This window comes from Myxine glutinosa, chromosome 4, assembly GCF_964187855.1.
Source record: "Myxine glutinosa chromosome 4, kmMyxGlut1.1, whole genome shotgun sequence".
In the NCBI taxonomy this organism is placed as follows: Eukaryota; Metazoa; Chordata; class Myxini; order Myxiniformes; family Myxinidae; genus Myxine; species Myxine glutinosa.
The window spans coordinates 18,357,702-18,377,390 of NC_136264.1; the positions used below are offsets into that span (position 1 = coordinate 18,357,702).

The 19,689-nt window shown below is 42.4% G+C and overlaps 1 protein-coding gene across 1 annotated transcript in view; it reads right to left on the minus strand.

Moving 5' to 3' along the window:
- The window catches only part of LOC137424478 (fibronectin-like), an 82,230-nt gene that overhangs the window by 13,518 nt on the left and 49,023 nt on the right, over window positions 1–19,689 (minus strand). Inside the window, exons 9-14 of the mRNA XM_078775187.1 lie at window positions 18,873–19,136; window positions 18,023–18,289; window positions 15,947–16,285; window positions 10,514–10,777; window positions 9,771–10,037; window positions 5,302–5,640 (exon numbers count right to left, since the gene is read on the minus strand). Coding sequence (XP_078631313.1) covers window positions 5,302–5,640; window positions 9,771–10,037; window positions 10,514–10,777; window positions 15,947–16,285; window positions 18,023–18,289; window positions 18,873–19,136 — 1,740 coding nt within the window. The remainder of the gene's footprint in view (window positions 1–5,301; window positions 5,641–9,770; window positions 10,038–10,513; window positions 10,778–15,946; window positions 16,286–18,022; window positions 18,290–18,872; window positions 19,137–19,689) is intronic.

Here is a 19,689-nt window from a genome sequence, read left to right on the forward strand (position 1 = left end):
GTGAATTAACGGGGGTAGAAAATATCAAGGTTTTGGATGGGTGAAAATAAGAGATGGTGATGAACAGCTGTTTTAAAGACCTGGAGGGAGGAGTGGGATTGAAGACAGAGTGGGAGTTTGTTCCAGAGGCGGGAGAAAAGAGGAATGAAAGAGTGACGGTGAATAGAGAGTCTTAGATTTTGGCAGTATAACCATAAGAAGATTGCAGGTAGATATTGTGGGACCTGTAGGAATATTTGAGGGACAGAGCACAGACAGGGCTGGGGGAGCAAGGCCGGAGAGGAGTCAGTAGAAGACAGAAAGACGACCAACCTGCCTGCGGTGAGTGAGTGAAAGGCTCTCGGAGTTAGTTTAATCGTGGGATATTCCAATGATTCTAAAGCTTTGGTTTCAACAGCGTGAAGCTGAGGTAGGTGAGAGGCAGGAGCACCAGCCCAGAGGGGGAGAACAGTATTCCATTGAGCTGCGGATGAAACCCTTGTATGTGGTGAGGAGTTCAGGTGTGCCAAGGAAGGACTTCGCATGACAGAGGATGCCCAGTCGGCGACTGGCATTGGAGGCCAGCTTGGAAATGTGGTTTTCCCAGGACAGATAATGGCAGATGGTGAGACCCAAAAGCTTGAGTGACAGAATGTATTGGAGAGGATTGTTGAGAAAGTAGATGGGAGGGTTGTCCAGTCGGTCTTTTCAGAGAGAAAGAGTTAGAGTGAGAGATTTGTCAGGATTGAAAGACATGTTCGACTTGTTTGACCAGTCTGTGATTTTGTCCAGGTCTGCAGAGAGTGAGGAGGCTGCAGACTTCCGAATCTGAGGGATGAGGTATGGAGCGGCAGAGAGTGGAGTCATCAGCAAAGGGATAGAGAGGATTTTCCAGAGAGTCAGAGAGATCATTGATGAAAAGCAGAAAAAGCACAGGGCCCAGAACACTGCCTTGGGGAACTCCAGCCTGAACAGGTGCCAGACAGTATTGAAGACACGTGATATGTCAAGGGAGACAGCTCTGATTTTCTGTTTGGCATTATGGACTTCCATCCATTGTTGAGACAGCAGAAGCAGCATGTCCAAATTAGAATGACCTCATCTGAATCCAAATTGATGAACCGAGATCAAGCCATTGGAGAAGAGGAAGGATTTGATGTCAGAAGCGATGATTGATTCTATTACCTTGCTGATTATTGGGAGCAGGCTGATTGGTCTGCAATTGCAAGGATCTGTTTTTGCACCTTTTTGTGCAAAGCAGTAACGTTTGCTGATTTCAAGCAGATGGAAGATGACCTTGAGCAAAAGAGAGGGTGATGAGAACAGAGAGAGGATGAGATAGAGCGGCAGAGCAGGACCTTAGGACCCGTGGGCTGATGCCGTCTGGTAGTTGCAGAATCAGAGTCGAGGTTTGACAAAAACTTATCCACCTTGTCAGGAGAGAAGGACTCAGAGTCCAGGAGCAGCTGGGTTCGACTGGGAAATGTGGGTACAGAGAGAGATGGGTTTGGGACACAAGATTTTCAGGCAACCACAGAGTTGAGGCATTTGGCTTTTTCATGTGCAGTGTCAGCTGTGTAGCCGTTTGAGGTAAGGGAGGGGATGGAAGGGGAACAAACACCAGAAACATATTTGACCAGACACCACCAGGATTTGGAGGAGGGAGACAGGTTGGAGAGTTCACTCTTGAGAGTAGAGAGATATTGTTTCCTGGCTCTCCTGAGTTGTAGACACACACTTGTTCTGAGCTTTGTGAAAGGAACTGAGATTACCTTCAGTTGGATTAGCCTTCCATGAGGTGAAGGCAAATTGCTTCAGGACAACTGCCTCACCACAAAATTCAGTGCACCATGGACGGCTGGAAGGGTATGACAACTGAAGAGTAGATGAGATACATCTGTGCATGAGAGAGAGCAGTTTACTTTGGGAGAATTCCCAGAAGGAGTTGATGTTGGAGGCAGTAGAGATGGGAGACCAGTCCAGAAGATTGATGGCTGATGGCCGTGCCAATCAGCCTGAGTGAAATGCCAGACTCGTCGGCGCTGAGGATGCTCTCTGGGAATGACCAGAGAGATGTCCACTTTAACAAGGAAATTATCAGAAGAACCCATTGGAGCAGAAGAAGAGCAGCAGACATTTGCAGGGAAGTTAGTCATAACCAAGTCTAGACGAGAAGATACTCCATTGACTAAGATCCGGGTCGGGAAATTGACAGATTGTGTCAGTCTCCGTGAGTCGCAGAAGTCCTTTGCTGAGGTGCCATGGCTGGTGAGAGAGGAACCCACACCCAGCCAGCTGGCTTGATGACAGTTGAAGTCGCCACATGTGAGGAAGAGAGATTTGGGATGAGTGGATAGAAGTTGGTCCATGTTGTCAGATAGTGAAATGTAAATGGAGTCATCACTGTTTGGAGGACGGTACAGAACACATATGAACAAAAGGTGGGAGCGGAGAGGAAGCCGTAGCCAGAGGTACTCCTGGGGGTTGGGTGGAGAGAGGGCAGTTCAAGGAGAGTGAGGAAGAAAGTTTTTGATAAAGCTAAAAACCCCACCACCAGGACGAGGCTCAGGTCGATCAGACCAGAGGAGGGAGTAACCAGGAAGAGATACTAAGGAATCAGAGACATCTTGAAAGAGGAAAGTTTCTGTTAAGCAGATTACGTCTGGTTTGTCAGAAGCAACCTATATGGAGAGATCAATCAGGTTTGAGCAAAGGCCCTGGATGTTTGAGGTCCATACCGTTAATGAAGAGGAAGGGGGAGCATCGGATACAGAACGGGGGGGGGGGGGGCAAGGGGTAGGGTAAGATGTGGAAGAGGAGGAAGTGGTAGGGAGAGCTGTTGATAGTGTGTCGGAGATTGCAGAAGAGGTAGGAGGAAGGGAAGGATGAGGAGGACAAAAGGTTTGATGGTGATGGGAAGAGGCACAGTGAGGTGTTGTTTGAGGAGGGGGCAGAGCAAAGTCGAAGGTTGGAGGAGGTGGAGGTATGTGATGGAAGGGAGAGGAAGTGGGGAGGAGGCAGCTTTTAAGAGGAGGGGGGAGGTGGGAGAATTGGAGAAAAATAGTAGGGGGGGGGGGGGGGAGATTAGAAGGGGAGGGGTGGGTGGGGGAGTTTTGAAGGGGAGGGGTGAGGGGGGAGTTTTGAAGGGGAGGGGTGATGGGGTACTTTTGAAGTGGAGGGGCGAGTGGGGAGATTTCGAGGGGAGGGGGGAGTTTAGGAGGGGAGGGGGGAGGGGTGAGGGGGGAGATTTGAAAGGGAGCGGTGAGGAGGGAGTTTAGGAGGGGAGGGGTGAGGGGGGAGTTTATAAATTGGATGATTAATGAAAAACGAACATTTATTACAAACAGGGCTTATTGTGATTTTCAAGTCAGAGATCCGTTTGAAAACGATAGAGGAGGGGTGGATTGAAGGTGAGTTTCGAGAATGTAGAAAGGAAGGACTGTAAGAGATTGATTTTTTTTTGAAATGGAATGATTTGATGAGGAATTTGAAAAAAGCCTTTTAAATAGGAAGAAAAACAGTGTGCTGTAATAAACCATTGCATAAAAGAATGCAGGGGAACGTTTAAATATGTTTAAAGAAAACTGTGAAAAACAATCTGGAAAAAGTCCCTGAAGGGAAGTCTTCTGCAAGAAAGGCTTTGATAGCTTCATCATAGATTCTACATGTAACCCCTGCTTTATTTTTTTACCCCCTGAAGGTAAATGACAGTGTCGCAGCCTGTTACAGGTATGGAACATATTGGAAGGGCATTTGACCTCTCTGAACCCAGAGATGTGGCAATCCCATCGGCAGGGACATTCTGAAAGTCGGTCATGAAACGCGCCGCCATCTTGGTTTGGGGAAAATTGTGCGAAAGTCGGCGCAAACAGATCATCGCGGCGAAAAACTAGTTTTAGTGCATTAGTTGTAAGTTGTCATGACATACCAGTACTCAGATGAATTGCCCCTGGAGGTGTAGCACCGGTATGTGGACAAATGTGCCCCCCCCCCCCCATGACGACCACACAATAAATCAGCGTTTAATTTTAATAGGCTCACAGTAATCTAGAGTATGCCAAGCCTTGCCAGGCCGAAGCAGTAGCAGTTGTCAGGTTGCACTTACCTGTGATAAAATGGATCGAGCACACATAGGTGTGCTGAGAGGGGGGTGACCATCGACCAGAGCTGGCCGAGTTGGACCCTTCCAGAAGTGGTAAAACGGCTCGACTGATGGCAGACAGCCATTTCTGGCGTCTCACCGGGTCCTGAGGTATAACATAAAACTGCCGCTCTGGATTCTTCAGCTTGTTGGCAGTGCAGCCGACAATAACGCAGCTTTTCGGCATTTTGCGGTTTCAAACTGTGACAAACATGTGCGAATGGCACCCAATGTTTTCCCCAATTCCAAGATGGCGGCACCGCGGTGCATAGCTGTGACGTCACGCGGACTTCCAGATACCTCAAGTGCAGCCCTGTCAAAAAGGCCACCCACAGTTCCTTGATATTAATTATGGGGATGATAACCACAATGAGAACAACGACATCGGTACCTACCGTACATTGAGTTACTATCTGGAAAGCTTGGCTTACAGCATGAGTTGTGTGCAGCAGCATTTGGGTGTCCGCTTCTTTACGGCTGCAAGGAAAAGCTGGCTTCTCTCTTGTTGATGGCGACACAAAACATTGGGCACATTTGTAGCAACGACCAGCTTGTCTGTTGCAATCTGCACAGCATGAATGCCTTGCCAGAAAGACAAAGAGCCTCCAACTTGTCTTCAATTGGAAGAAACTGTTGCCAGTTTGTCAGAAGGAAATTTGCTCCTTCACCTCTTCCTTTAGCTCTTATTCCACGCTTCCTTCTTTCTGTGATTTCAGGATGTTCTCGAAATAACAAACACAAACAATTTCCACTCGACTGGCCCTTTTGATTTGGCCCTAGATGGTACGAAGAACTTCAATGCATAGTCAAAGGTTTTGGTTCCAGCTGACTTCACCATGTTGACAGCTGCAGCGATACTAGTTATTTGATGTTCCCATTATGCAATCAGAAACAAAGGTTACAAGATCATTAAATATTTTGCAAATTAAGATGAAAGATCGAATTGTCAAAGCTTGAATGATGGTTGTCGAAATTTTGCTTCTGCCAACACAATTGATTGCATCCCAGGTTGCTTTCTCCAAGGTAACGTGAGTTTTGATTGGGGCTGCATATCCTGTATGTTTGACCTTGCACAAAAATATTTTCCAGATGAGCATCAATGAAGAATGAATTAAGTTACAAGTTTAATAAAGCAACTAATCTAGAGAGTCAACAAAATATCGTGCCAAAGCAAATTGTACCTTGTGCTGATAATGTGATATTGAAACCTCGTCCTGTGTGAATCCAATCAGAGTGAAAAAATATCCGCATGAAGTTGGAGCTTGAAGTGATGATTCGTCCGATATTTTTAGCTTCGCACATTGTGATCTCTCCCTGTGTTGTGTTTGTGTAGGCCAAACCCAACCAATCATATTGGCAATTAGGATTATATCCCAGATCCAGGTCCATCACAGTCAGCACCACAACATGTTCATCAGGTGCCCTCACATCCCAAACACAGTCCATCTTGTTTTCATAGCACAAAGGGAATCCGGGAGAGACGAACCAACCTTCTGCCAAAAGCTTTCCTCCACATTTCTCTGCATGGAAAAATAACCAGCTTATCAACTTGGGAAGATGTTGTGGAGGAAACATTTAATATTAATGAAATTTAATATTTTGTACAACAAATGCATTGTTTTTAACATGAACAATCAATCTGCAGGTGTGAACAATTCAGAATCTAAATTTAAAAGGATGAAGTATAAATTATATGGATAATAATCTACAGTCACGTGAAAAAGTAGGTACACCCCATGTAAAGTTTTGACTTTTTCAACATATTTCAACATACAGCTATTTTTTTTTTTTTTTTTTTTTACAAGATCTAAGGCTCGTAATGGAGCGCACACACACACACACACACACACACACACACACACACACACACGGTTACACTTGGCCTGGGGAAAGTGCCATCACTGCCGTCACTTCCTGGGATACTCTGGGTACCGGTGACGTCATATCAATGGTACCGCTTTTCTCCATATTTAGCCGAGCACTTCCTCCCCATAGAGGCCGTATCACAAATCCGTATCACAAATTATTTGATCTTTATTTCAACAATATTGACAGATAAAGGTGATATAATATAACAAATATAATGAAACATTTACATTTTGTAGTCCATTGTATAATTTATATAAACATAAATGCAAATTTCGCACGTGGAAAAGGAAAGTACACCCTTGACTCTAATAGGTGGTGTTGCCCCCTTTGGCAGAAACAACCTCAAGTAGGCGTTTCTTATAACTGTCTACCAGTCTCTGACATCGACCGGGAGAAATTTTTGCCCACTCCTCCATGCAGAATTCTTTCAGCTGTGCGATGTTTGAGGGGTTTCTTGCATGCACAGCTCGTTTCAAATCCCCCCACAACATCTCGATGGGATTTAGATCCGGGCTTTGACTTGGCCATTCCAGAACCCTCCATTTCTTTCTTTTCAGCCCTTCCTTGGTGGATTTACTGGTATGTTTAGGGTCATTGTCATGTTGCAAGGTCCACCTTCGGTTGAGCTTCAACTTTCCGACAGATGGCCTCACATTATCCTCAAGCACCCTCTGGTACAATGAAGAATTCATAGTGGATTCTATGATGGTGAGCTGCCCAGGCCCTGATGCAGTAAAGCTGCCCCAAACCATAATATTTCCACCACCATGCTTTACAGTTGGTATCAGGTTCTTGTGGTGAAATGCTGTCTTTGGTTTTCGCCAAACATGTCTTCTGGTACTGTGGCCAAGTAGCTCTACCTTTGACTCATCTGTACAGAGCACATTGTTCCAGAAGTGCTGGTCTTTGCCTAGGAGTTCATTGGCAAACTTTAGTCTTGCCCTGATGTTCTTTCTGGACAGCAAAGGTTTCCTCCTGGCACACCTCCCAGGTAGATCAAATTTGTGCAGCCTCTTTCTAATGGTGGACTTTGTGCACTTTGACATCAACAGTGGCAAGAGCTACCTGTAGGTCCCGTGATGACATTCTGGGGTTCTTCGAGACTTTTTTCAGTATCTTGCGGTCTGCTCTCGGGCTGAACTTGCTGGGACGGCCTGGCCTGAACAAGTTGGCAGTTGTTTGGAATCTTCTCCACTTGTAGATGATCTTCCGGACAGTCGAATGCTTGATTTTAAATTGTTTGGAGATCTTTTTAAATCCCTTCCCAGTCTCGTAGGCATCTATAACCTTCTTTCTGAAGGCCTCAGAGAGCTCTTTTGATCTATGCATGGTGATGCCGCACAGTTCAAAAACAAAGAGCAAACCAAATTAAATGTCTGAGGTTTAAATAAGACAGGTTCCTCCAAGATCCTCTCTAACGATGTTCTAATTAGAGTCCCTGTATATAGAGAGTTGTGTCAACTCAAATTTGGACGCCATTTTGTGTCTAAGTGTGTCGGATTAGATATACATGTACATTCGCGATATGGGGTGATATATTCTAAACCTGCTAAAAAAAAATTTACTACACATATTTAGTCTTATTATTACATACAGGTGATATTTGTTTTGTCAAAAACTCAGCTATTGCCGTGAAAAAGAGCTGTGTGGTGATATTAAAAGTGGTATGGCAATGCATATTACAAGCCAACACTGCATATAAGAGCTAACATTATAAGTAAGACAAACCAATGCTGTCGTTCTCTGAATTTTAATAACTTTTAGAAAGGAGTGTGGGCATATCCAATATTTTTTAAAGGGTGCCGAGAGCAATTCCGGTGTAGGACTTCCAGCCGACATATAGTCTAACACACTTAAAACAAATTCTGTACGTGGTATTGCCATATTTCTATAGTGTACAACTTTAGTTTTATCGACATTTATATTCAATTTCCATTGTAATGATTTAACAAGCTGCAAGTCAGCTTCTGTCTCTGACATAAGGAAAACGTCATCGGCATCTAGTAAGATTGAAACGTTCATTTATTACTACACCTTTGCCCAGAACTCTGATGGATATTGCCTGATCGATTAATATGTTTCATAGCTGGCGACTTAATTAACACTTAATTTTCGACTGCGCCAAGCCGTAATTAAACAGAGAAAAAACTTTTTAAAATACCTGCAGTGTGCACGGTTCGTCTAGTCGAACAGATATGGAAAAGCACAGATAAGACGTCGTATTCACCATAACTTGTTTAATTTCAGCAGGAACACGATGAGGCCAACACAGTAAACATTCAGTACAAAACTTGGTTCATACATTCAGTACAGAACATGATTCATACATTCAGACCGTAAGAAAACTCTGCCCGTAATACAACACTCTGACCAGACCAACACTTCATCCCACTACGTTCACTCCTCACAAGTGAAACTCATCACCACTCCGTTCACTCCTCACAAGTGAGACTCATCACTACTCCGTTCACTCCTCACAAGTGAGACTCATCACTACTCTGTTCACTCCTCACAAGTGAGACAACATCACTACTCCGTTCACTCCTCACAAGTGAAACTCATCACCACTCCGGTCACTCCTCACAAGTGAGACTCATCACTACTCCGTTCACTCCTCACAAGTGACTCATCACTGCTCCGTTCATTCCTCACAAGTGAGACTCATCACTACTCCGTTCACTCCTCACAAGTGAAACTCATCACTACTCCGTTCACTCCTCACAAGTGAGACTCATCACTACTCCGTTCTGACTTTATCACTTGGAAATCTATACATCTTGTATTTCCCAGATTGGTTTGAACAACCAAAAGCAGAACAACCAGTCATTTTGTTTGGCAATAAACAACATTCCCGTACCAAGCTGACGTTCACGCACGGCGAAGTTAGACACAAAATGGCGCCACGAAATCACGTGACCAGAAATCTCGGGTCAGTGCATGGCGCAACTCTCTTTATACAGGGACTCTAGTTCTAATCATTTGCACCTGAGCTGGTGCACCTGATTCTAATTTTAGCTATTTGAAGTAGTGATAAATGTGGGGGTGTACTTACTTTTTCCACATGCGAGATTTGCATTGATGTTTATTTAAATTATACAATGGACTACAAAATGTAAATATGAATGAATGAATGAATGATCGTTTTAAGGCCATTTCCCCCGCTGGAGCAGGGGTTTGCCTTGCGGGCCCCATGACAATCATGGTTCCCTGTTTGAGGCAATGTTTTTATGGCCGGATGCCCTTCCTGACGCCAACCCTTGGTCATGCTCTTACGATGCGCAGGGATACGGTGTACCTATTCTAAATCGGGGTACACACCGTGATCATTCATCAGAGCAAACTGGTACTCCAATTTGCTGACCTCGGAAGGATGACAGGCTAGGACTACAAAATGTAAATGTTTCATGATATTTGTTACATTATATCACCTTTATCTATCAATATTGTTGAAATGAAGATAAAATAGCTGTATGTTGAAATATGTTGAAAAAGTCAAAACTTTACATGGGGTGTACTTACTTTTTCACGTGACTGTATAACATCATATAATTCTGAATGTTATTTGAACAAAACACACAATAGTGAAGAATCACCAAAGTTTATGTATTTCTGAAAATAAAACTATTGAATTACGTATCAATAAAGGCAATAAAGTCAAATTAATTGAGTGAAAACACATGACAGACCAATAGAAACCGAACAATTCAGGAAGAAATCTCTTGTCCATCAAACAATACTTTAAGATGACATCTTGGTTAAAGTAGATCAAATTGATCAATACCTGCTGTGAAAGTAAGTGTTGCAGGAATGCTGGTTTTGTTGTTGTAGGAGGAAGTTACAGTCAATGTGTAATTCTCTCCAAGTGTAAGACTTGTAATGTTAATTTCTGTACCGTTCACAGTTGTGGAATTCATTGAATATTCAGATTGATACCAAGTCACGTGATAGGTGTAGTTGTCTTTGTTGGGATCGTTTGGTGCGGTCCATCTCACAAAGGCAAAACCAACACCTTGTTCAACCACCTCGAGATTCATTGGAGGTGAAGGACCTGCAAAAGGGAGTAACATCGTATTTACACAACCATCTTGAGTTGTCCAGTCATTCCATATTTATTGATGATTCATTAAAGTCCGACCGGAATTGTGATGAAAACAAGTCACCCGTATGCTGTTTCACAGGTAACCTAATTTCATCATAAATGTTTAATGCACAACAACAGATCCCAGCACGTGGGATCCAAAACGAAATGAAACATTAAATGAAGTGGATGAAAAAGAATTTGTGGACAAAAGTGGTGATCTGAAACCATATTCCACTTTGGACCTCTTTGGCTAAGGTAGGGTTCCCATCTTGGATGGGTTACTACTCCGACACAGGAAGTCAGGACAGGAATCTGTAATTTGGGCCCGATGCTGGCGATAAGTCGCCTAATTTACGTTTTATGTACATTCTTTGTCACCAAATTAAACATCAACATCAATGTGTCATCAACATCAAACTCTCTGGTATGTTTTGTTTCCACACCTGTTTGCACATCAATCGTGGCAGGAATGCTCTCTGTGCCGTTACACAGAGAAGAGATGGACACATTGTATTCTGCGAATGTTGAAAGTCCTGTGATTGTTAGTTCCTTGTTCTTCGTGGTGTGGTTTTGAATTTTGTCTCCAGAGGAGAACAAAGACACAAAGCTGAGGTGTGTGTTGTTGAGGTCATTTGGTACAATCCAGGTGAGGCTCACTGATGTTGGGCTGTATGAAACCACTTTTAGTTGAGCAGGAACACAGCCGTCTGTGAAATGGGGGAGAGGGATCGGGGAGGAGGTGATATGGGTGGGCATAGTTTTTATAGTTTAACAATAAATTGAAGTGTTTTTTATTGAGACATTTTCATATTACTTGAGGACGAAATATAAAGGAAGATACAACTATATTTAACTTTAGTGTCAAAATAAACTACACAAATCGTTTGACGTTATCACTAAACTTTTGGATATTGGTCCATCCCATTTTCATTTGAAAACGACCACGATGTGCGGTTTCTGACATTCTACTCACCCATCCCCTTAATAGACTCCATTTGTCCTTGAACATCCCACAACCACTTTTCCATCCCCACCTCCCCCCTCCCACCCAAATTTCGATATACTGTACATGCATTTATGAACTCAAATGGTCTTTTTAACAGAGCTCGTCCTTCACCAGGCCACTCTCGGGGGAACTGTGCAATACTAGAAATGACCCGATGAAGGTTGACATTTTGGCGTTTTGTTTGAATGATCTTGCCGACTTGTGAAATTCAAAATTGGTGGCAAATCATGAGACGAAAATGTTACTTTGTGAAAAATTAATCATGTCTCTGGACATTAGTTCTCTGCTTCCAACGTATAATCTATAATAATAAAAGGCAATGTGTGTGTGTGTGTTAGTCTATTCCATAACTCCAAAACCATGAAACCTAGCGGCGCCAAACGTTGCATGCACGCTAATCGAACACCAAGGGAGTGTATGCATGAAAACTGGTTATTTGGTTAGATTTAAACACGCCTTTTGAAGGTAATTATTAAATTATAACCAAAAACAGGCATTACCCTTGGTCAGCCCGTGTTCACCTCACAGGGCCTTAATCCGTTCGGCCTAATAAAAAACGCCTTACTATGAAACAGGTCGTAACGGTTTTTGTACGATATAGCTTCATACCTACAGATCTCTGAATACATCACTGATTGCTGGTCTTCATACATACGAACCGCTGTAGACATTGCTAATCGTTTGCCAAGCCGGCTGTTCCTTATCAACCGTTGTTTGCAAGCCATGCGATATCGTAGACACCGGTGTAATTGACCTTTTTGAAAATTAAATTACAAATTGATATTCAAGGCAATGTTAAGGTGATAAAGTAAATGAAATACATATATAAACGTGTGTTTCGTTGTCTGAGTTAAATCAGACAGAAGTTTAAAATGTAATTTTGCCTCGAGAGGCCGAGTTTCACAGCAAGTACACATCATGGTCGCAGCCGCAGTTCGAGTTGCATCCCTCAAGGGAAGCACATGCTATAATTGGTTCACGAGTTATCAAGTGACCACTTTATTCGTCATGTGTGTGTGTCTGTGTGTGTGTCTGTCTGTCCGCAGCATAACTACCCGATGATATCATCCGATCTTGATGAAACTTGGGTGGGAGGTTGATATCATGATCTAGTTGTGTCCTGCCTAGAGTGGGCGTATTGCGCCCATTGTGGGCGGAGCCGTGCCAGAAAAAGATGTCTTTTTAGGGGGTAATCGATTTCAAGCTACATCTTCTCCGAGGGGGTTGGTGGAATCTGAGAGGGGTTTCCATATTTGGTTAGGCCAATGTCATGTGTCTAGCCACACGGAGCTCGCTCGATTTTTTTTTTTCCTTTTTTTTTTTCATTTCATTTTTCACCGAATTTTCGGTATTGTGTAGCTAACTAACCTCATAACTGATTATACATTATTTTCTATCATTTCAAGGTCAGTAACCTTCGTTTTGACATTTCCGGGCCTGGCCTGTCTGGGCCTGTTTCAGTTATAGTCCGTCCTTTGTCATTGAATACCGCTAGCTCGTGAACCATCGTCGTCTCCTGACTTGTCTCTTTTAAAATGGTACGTGCTGTTTGAAAGTGACGGATGGTATTGCTATCCTGTTTGAATGGAGCGTCCGGACACAGTTATATACTTGTAATTAAATTTATCCTTTATTAATTTTTAATGTAGAAAAATGTAATTCAGACATTATTTTGCACCCGTTGATAAGTTTGCCAAACCTTCATATTATATCGTGCTGCCTTCCCTTCCCCTCCACTCGTGCTCCCTCCCCTTACCATCCCCTCATCCTAACCTCAACACAAACCTACTCCTCCACCATACAACTCTTTGGAGGTCGAGGAGAGGAAGGGGTGTCAAACAATGTGCAAATTGGACAAATTAACACTTTTTTTTAGCAGTTGGAACTGCTGCTACGATCAATTCCGCAATTTAAATTTTGAAATTCGGCTCAGATTGAGTTTCTAGAGATTATCACATTTTAGTTGTAAAATGTGTATGGAAATTAAATAAAGGCATGAACAATGCCACAGCTTTTTCGACGATTGAAGGAAAACGCCCTTCCTTCCCTTCCCCTCATGCTTATCTCCTCCGATAGCCCCTTCCATCTCCACCCCCCAATGGACGTCTCTGGACAGTGTCCAAGCATCTCCGGGCGGTGTTTAGTATGACACGTTTAAACATGCTGTTTTGACATAGCCAATAGCAACTTCCCTTCCCCACTTTCCCCGCTCCTCCTCGTTCATTCTCCTCTGTACCACCCTTCTCCCGGAGTGTATAGCACGTGCGATGAGGCGTCGCTCTCCGCCCCCTTACACGCTCTTTCCCCACTTCCTAACTCCCCCATTATTCGCACACATTCCTCGCTCCCCCACCCATCCTCGATCCTCCTCCCTCCTCTCTCCCTCCTCTTACCCCCTTTCCTAGTTATTTCCAGCAGTCGAGTCATATTCCAAATTCCTGCTCTGAATTCTGCTGGTACATCCAGTCGATTTGTGTAAAATGGAGGACTAGTGCCTTATTCCATAAAAGCATGGCCCCTGGGAAAGTTGTAGAATATATACTTTTGAAGGATGTCAGATTTGGATCTATTAACGAATTGCCACAGGTCGGCCGTGGCGCTCATTTTAGTTCCACCACTAGCAAAAATCATATTTTCTTTAATATCTTCACAACTATACAGTATACAGTAAAACATGGTACACTCAAAAGTGGTGTGTACCTAAAATTGGCATTTACCCAAAAATGGAATTTCATATGCCTGATTATCAACAAAACTCGTCACATATGAGCAGTAAATGATGCGTGTTATCATACTACATTATGCATCATGGCAATTCCATCATCATGTCAGGCTCATATGAAGGGTAACATGCATGCCATCCAGCTGTACTAGTCTTAAAGATGATGAATTATACTTGTAATTCCACATTTGGCAAGTCATTACAGTTGCTACCACACTGGCGCAGAGCTGTACACTTCAGTGCTGCTTTCACGCACTTGCAATTTCCCCTGCAGCCATTTTTGCAACCACAGCACAGGAGTAAGTGTGAGGTTTGGCTCCTCTGAGGAAGTATTGTCCACAGTGGCTTCCACTCATTGGGGGTTGGTCCACCCCGGTCTGCCGGAGATGGCATATTTGGTGCTACGTCCGGCAATTGGTCACAGCAGTGTCCAACTTGATAGACAGCTGTGTACATGTGATACGTCAGAGCTTCCTTAGTAGGAGAGATCTCCTCCATCCCTCGCCGTCTCTTGACGAGGAGCTCAGAGCCTCATTGATGTGATCTAAACTGATTTCTCGTCATATAGTAAAATCGTAAAACACCCCAGGCCTGCACTGTCCTCTGCTGCTGACATGTGTAGTGGTGCTTCTGAAACTCCAAGAAAGGCTTTGATAGTTTCATTCATCCCACGCTTATCCTGTATCCCATGATTTATGTTTACCAGCCTGCATAGGCATGGAACATATTGGAAGGGCCTTTGACCTCTCTGGACCCAGAGATGTGGCAATCTCACTTCAGTGAACGAACCCCTGTCCAAAACACCACCAACAGCTCCTCGATATTAATTCCGAGGATAACAACCACAGCTTGAAGAACTACATCAGTATCTATCGTATGGAGATTTACTCTGTGGAAAACTTGGCTTACAGCATGAGATGTGTGCAGGAACATTCGGGTAGCCATCGTTCCATGGTTGCAAGGAGAAAGCTGGCTTCCATCTTGTTGATGGCTACACAAAACATTAGCTCCGTGTTTGGGAACTACCCGTTTGGCCGTTGCAATCTGCATAGCAATTCCCTACTTGTTATCTTTGACTATAAGAAACTTCTGCCAGTTTGTTGGTAGAAAAATTGATCGTTCAACTTTTATTTTAGCTCCTTTTCCACGTTTCTTTCTTTATGTGATTTCAGGTTGTTCTCAAAATAACAATCGCACGCTCTGTCCACTCGACTAGGCCTTTTGATTTGCTCTTAGATGGTTTGAACAATTAATAGTCAAAGGTTTTTAGTCCAGCTGGTTTAAACATGTTGGTAACTGCAGTTTCTTCAAGGATAATAACCATCTTTGGAATATCGGTTCGGATAATTTTGTTTTGGGACAGCTCAAGAGGTCAGACTTTTTACCAAGACATAAACTGCATGAAAACATAGAGCTAGAAACCTTCTTTTTTTTTTGTATACTGAATCGAGGCTCGTGAAGGAGCTAACATTTATTTCACAAACAAATCAACCAGACAAACAAAATACACAAAAAGAGGGAGCGGAAGACAAGATGGGGAGAGAAGGGGAAGCACACAACCACAACATTTGAGAGCAGGGAGATGTTTGTTATAGCATCACGTTTTCGTGAGAAGATATCGGAAAAAAGTGTTTTTCATTGCTATCGCTGCCCCAGTCGGCATGGGCCATTTTCGCAATGGGTTCCATCCAAAAATCGTCAGGATGTAATATCTATAAGTGCGCTAAGTTTCACATTTCTTTTTATGAAAAAGTTACATTTCACATTCCATTATTATTTGAGGTTTTTTTGATTATTTGATTTTGATTATTTGACGTTTCCATTCTCCAATCAGAATCAAAAGTTACAAGAGAATTAAATATTCTGAAAATGAAGATGAAAGATGGAATTGTCAAAGCTTGAATGGGGGATTTCCACATTTTGTTTCTGCCTTGAGAAATGATTGCATCCCATGGTGCTTAATACCCCAAGGTAGCGCAAGTGGTGGTTTGTTTGGGGCTGGGTGGATAACTTTACACAAAAAATGTTCCAGATGAGCCTCAATGAAGCACGGTGTAAATAAAAACACGAGACAAATTGTATAATTAATTTGCAAGGTGAATAAAAACACTAATCCAGAGTAAACAAAAATGCAAAAACAAGTTATACCTTGTGCTGATAATGTGATATTGAAACCTCGTCCTGTGACACTCCCATCAGAGTGGAAAAATATCCGCATGAAGTTGGAGCTTGATGTGATGATTCGTCCGATATTTTGAGGTTGGCACATTGTGATCTCTCGCTGCATTGTGTTTGTGTAGGCCACGCCTAACCAATCATTTCGGCAATTATAAGGATCTTCCAGATGCAGGTTCACCACATTCAGCACCACGACTTGTCCATCAGGTGCCCTCACATCCCAAACACAGTCCATGTTGTTTTGATAGTTGAAAGGGAATCCGGGAGAGACGAGCGAACCTTCTGCCAAAAGGTCTCCTCCACATTTCTCTGCATGGAAAATTAACCAGCATTATCAACTTGGGAAGATGTTGTGGAAGAAATATGAATGAAATTGAATATTTTTCACACTAAATGTATTGTTTTTAACATAAACAATCAATCTGCAGGTGTCAACAATTCAGAATCCAAATTTAAAAGGATGAAGTATAAATTATATGGATGTATCTAGACTGGGGATTCTGAATGTTCTTTGAACAAGAAACACGATAGTGAAGAATCACCAAGGTTTATATATTTTAAATAGAACAATTGAATTACATTATTAAATACTTGTAAAAAGGCCATCAGCAATGACGGGTTGGAACAGTTTCTTCGACGGTGCACCTCGTGAGCATGCCAAAGTCTGAAGCCTCGGCCTAGTGTCAGGTGTGCTTATTGTACACCGCTCCTTTCCCATGCCATCTCCAGGCGCTGCATAACGTCATTTCCGGGCACCGAAGGGGGCTCGGCAATGACGCACGCTGAAAGGGAGTACTCGGTTTTCACTCCGGTTGTTTGTTTGCTTTCTTGTTTTCCTTGTTTGTTTGTTTTCTTGTTTGTTTGTTTGTCCGGGCGATATCTCAGCTATCATTTGAGCTAGGAAGCTGAAATTTGGGCACAATAGTGAGCAAGTACTTCGTCAAAACGGTATTTTTTTGGTATTTTGATTAATCAATTAAAGGTGAGTTACTTAATTATTATCGATTAATTAAGTACTTATACATTTTCTTTCTCATCTGGGCAATATCTCAGGCACTTTTTGAGTTACGAAGCTAATATTTGGACATGACAATGACCAAGTGATGTGGCTATAAAGGATACTTTTGATTAATTGATTAATAAATTAATCGATCAATTATTTAATTATTCGATTAATGACTTGTGTTTTTTTTTTGAGTTACAGATTCGGATGAAATGGTGGTGGATTTGGTATTCCATTCGCAAATTGATTAATAATTTAATTATTTTACCATCATTATTTATTTTCATTATTAGTCAATTGTTTATTTTCTTTCTCATCTGGGCAATATCTCAGGCACCTTTTGAGCAAGGAAGCTGATACTTGCACACGACGGTGACCAAGGGACGTGGCTATAAAGGATACTTTTGATTTATTGATTAATCAATTAATCGAGTTATTATTTATTGATTAATGAATTAATTTTTTTAAATTAATGACTTATTTAATTAATTTTCAAAAAGTTACATCTACGGATGAAACACTGGTGGTTGAGGTATGCTATTAGCCAATTGATTGAGAAATTATTTTACGATTACCAACAGTGCTAACGGATTTTAATTATGCAATTAATCATTCAATTTATTGTACACCTCTCCCTCCCAATACTGTCTCTACGTGCTGCATGGCGGTATCGCCCGGCGCCGAAGGCAGCCTGGCAATGCCGGGATGGAGGATATTATTTATTTATTTGGCATGGTGGCGTTGCACTTTGAATGTATCTGTACTTGCTCGAGTTTGTTTTATCCTCAAAAATAGACTGCATGGAACACACATTTGTGCTAAAAGATTGGCCTTTAAAACCTACACTTATGAAGGGGATCAGACATCTGTACAAACACAGAGACTGACATTGCGTTCCATATGGTAGATAACGGTAATGAGCAAATTAATTAAGTGAAAACACATGACAGATCACTAGAAACGGAACGATTCAGAAATCTCTTCTACATCAAACAATACTTTAAGATCACATCTTTGGTGCAGTGGATCAAAATGAACAATACCTGCTGTGAAAGTAATTGTTGCAGGAATGCTGGTTTTGTTGTTGTAGGAGGAAGTTACAGTCAATGTGTAATTCTCTCCAGGTGTAAGACTTGTAATGTTAATTTCTGCACCGTGCACAGTTGTGGAATTCATTGAATATTCAGATTGATACCAAGTCACGTGATAGGTGTAGTTGTCTTTGTTGGGATCGTTTGGTGCGGTCCATCTCAGAAATGCAAAACCAACATCCTGTTCAACCACCTCGAGATTCATTGGAGGTGAAGGACCTGCAAAAGGGAGTGACATCGTGTTTACACAACCATCTTGACTTGTAAAGGAATTCTATATTTTATGAGGAATCAGGATTCATTAAAGTCCCACGTGAATTGTGATGAAAACAAGCCATCTGTATGCTATTTCACAAGTCATCTAATTGCATTATATATGTTCTCTGCACGACAAGATTCAAGCACATGGAATCAAGAACAAAATGAAACATTAAATTAAGTGGATGATGCAGAATTTGTGGACAAAAGTGTTGATCTGAAAGCATATTCCACTTCACTGATGTTTACTTCCCAGCTATTAATCAATGATGTTTACCCTTCTGAAAGAATGAAGGGGAGAGGAACACGATGATCAGATAGGGTGATGTACCATGCTCGATACAGTGTCGGTTTTATTGAATCCGTTTCTTTGGATAGGGATACAATCTTGGATGGGTTGCCACTTCGACACAGGAAGTCAAGAAAGGAATCTGTAATTTGGGCCCGATGCTGGCGATAGGTAGCCTAATTTACGTTTTATGTACATTCTTTGTCACCAAACTAGACATCAACATCAATGTGTTTACATGTTCTGTGTATATACCTGTTTGCACATCAATCGTGGCACGAATGCTTTCTGTGCCTTTACAGAGGGAAGAGATGGACACCGAGTATTCTGTGAATGGTGAAAGTCCTGTGATCGTTAGTTCCTTGGACTTCGTTGTGCGGTTTTGAATTTCTTTTCCAGAAGAGAACAAAGACACAAAGCTGAGGTGTGTGTTGTTGAGGTCATTTGGTACAATCCAGCTGAGGGTCACTGATGTTGGGCTGTATGAAACCACTTTTAGTTGAGCAGGAACACAGCCGTCTGTGAGTGGGGGACAGGGATCGGGGAGAGTGGTGGACATGTTTTGGAACTCAAATCCTGCTGTTGAGGAATCTTGGATCCACCAATATTATGCAATGCCCCAAGGCTCATTGTTAAGCAAGTGCTACCACATGTGTTGGAGGCATCCATCATCATTGGAAACTTAAAAGAGAGGATGTGTTCTTGTCAAGGATTCCAATCGTTCCCTCAGATTTGTCCTTTGAATTAAAGTTTATCCAATTTCCCACCAAACTCAGTTTTGCTATGCCAATTTCCCACCAAACTCAGTTTTGCTATGCCAATTTCCCACCAAACTCAGTTTTGCTATGCCAATTTCCCACCAAACTCAGTTTTGCTATGCCAATTTCCCACCAAACTCAGTTTTACTATGCCAATTTCCCACCAAACTCAGTTTTGCTATGCCAATTTCCCACCAAACTCAGTTTTGCCATGCCAATTTCCCACCAAACTCAGTTTTGCCATGTCAATTTCCCACCAAACTCAGTTTTGCTATGCCAATTTACCACCAAACTGAGTTTTGCCATGCCAATTT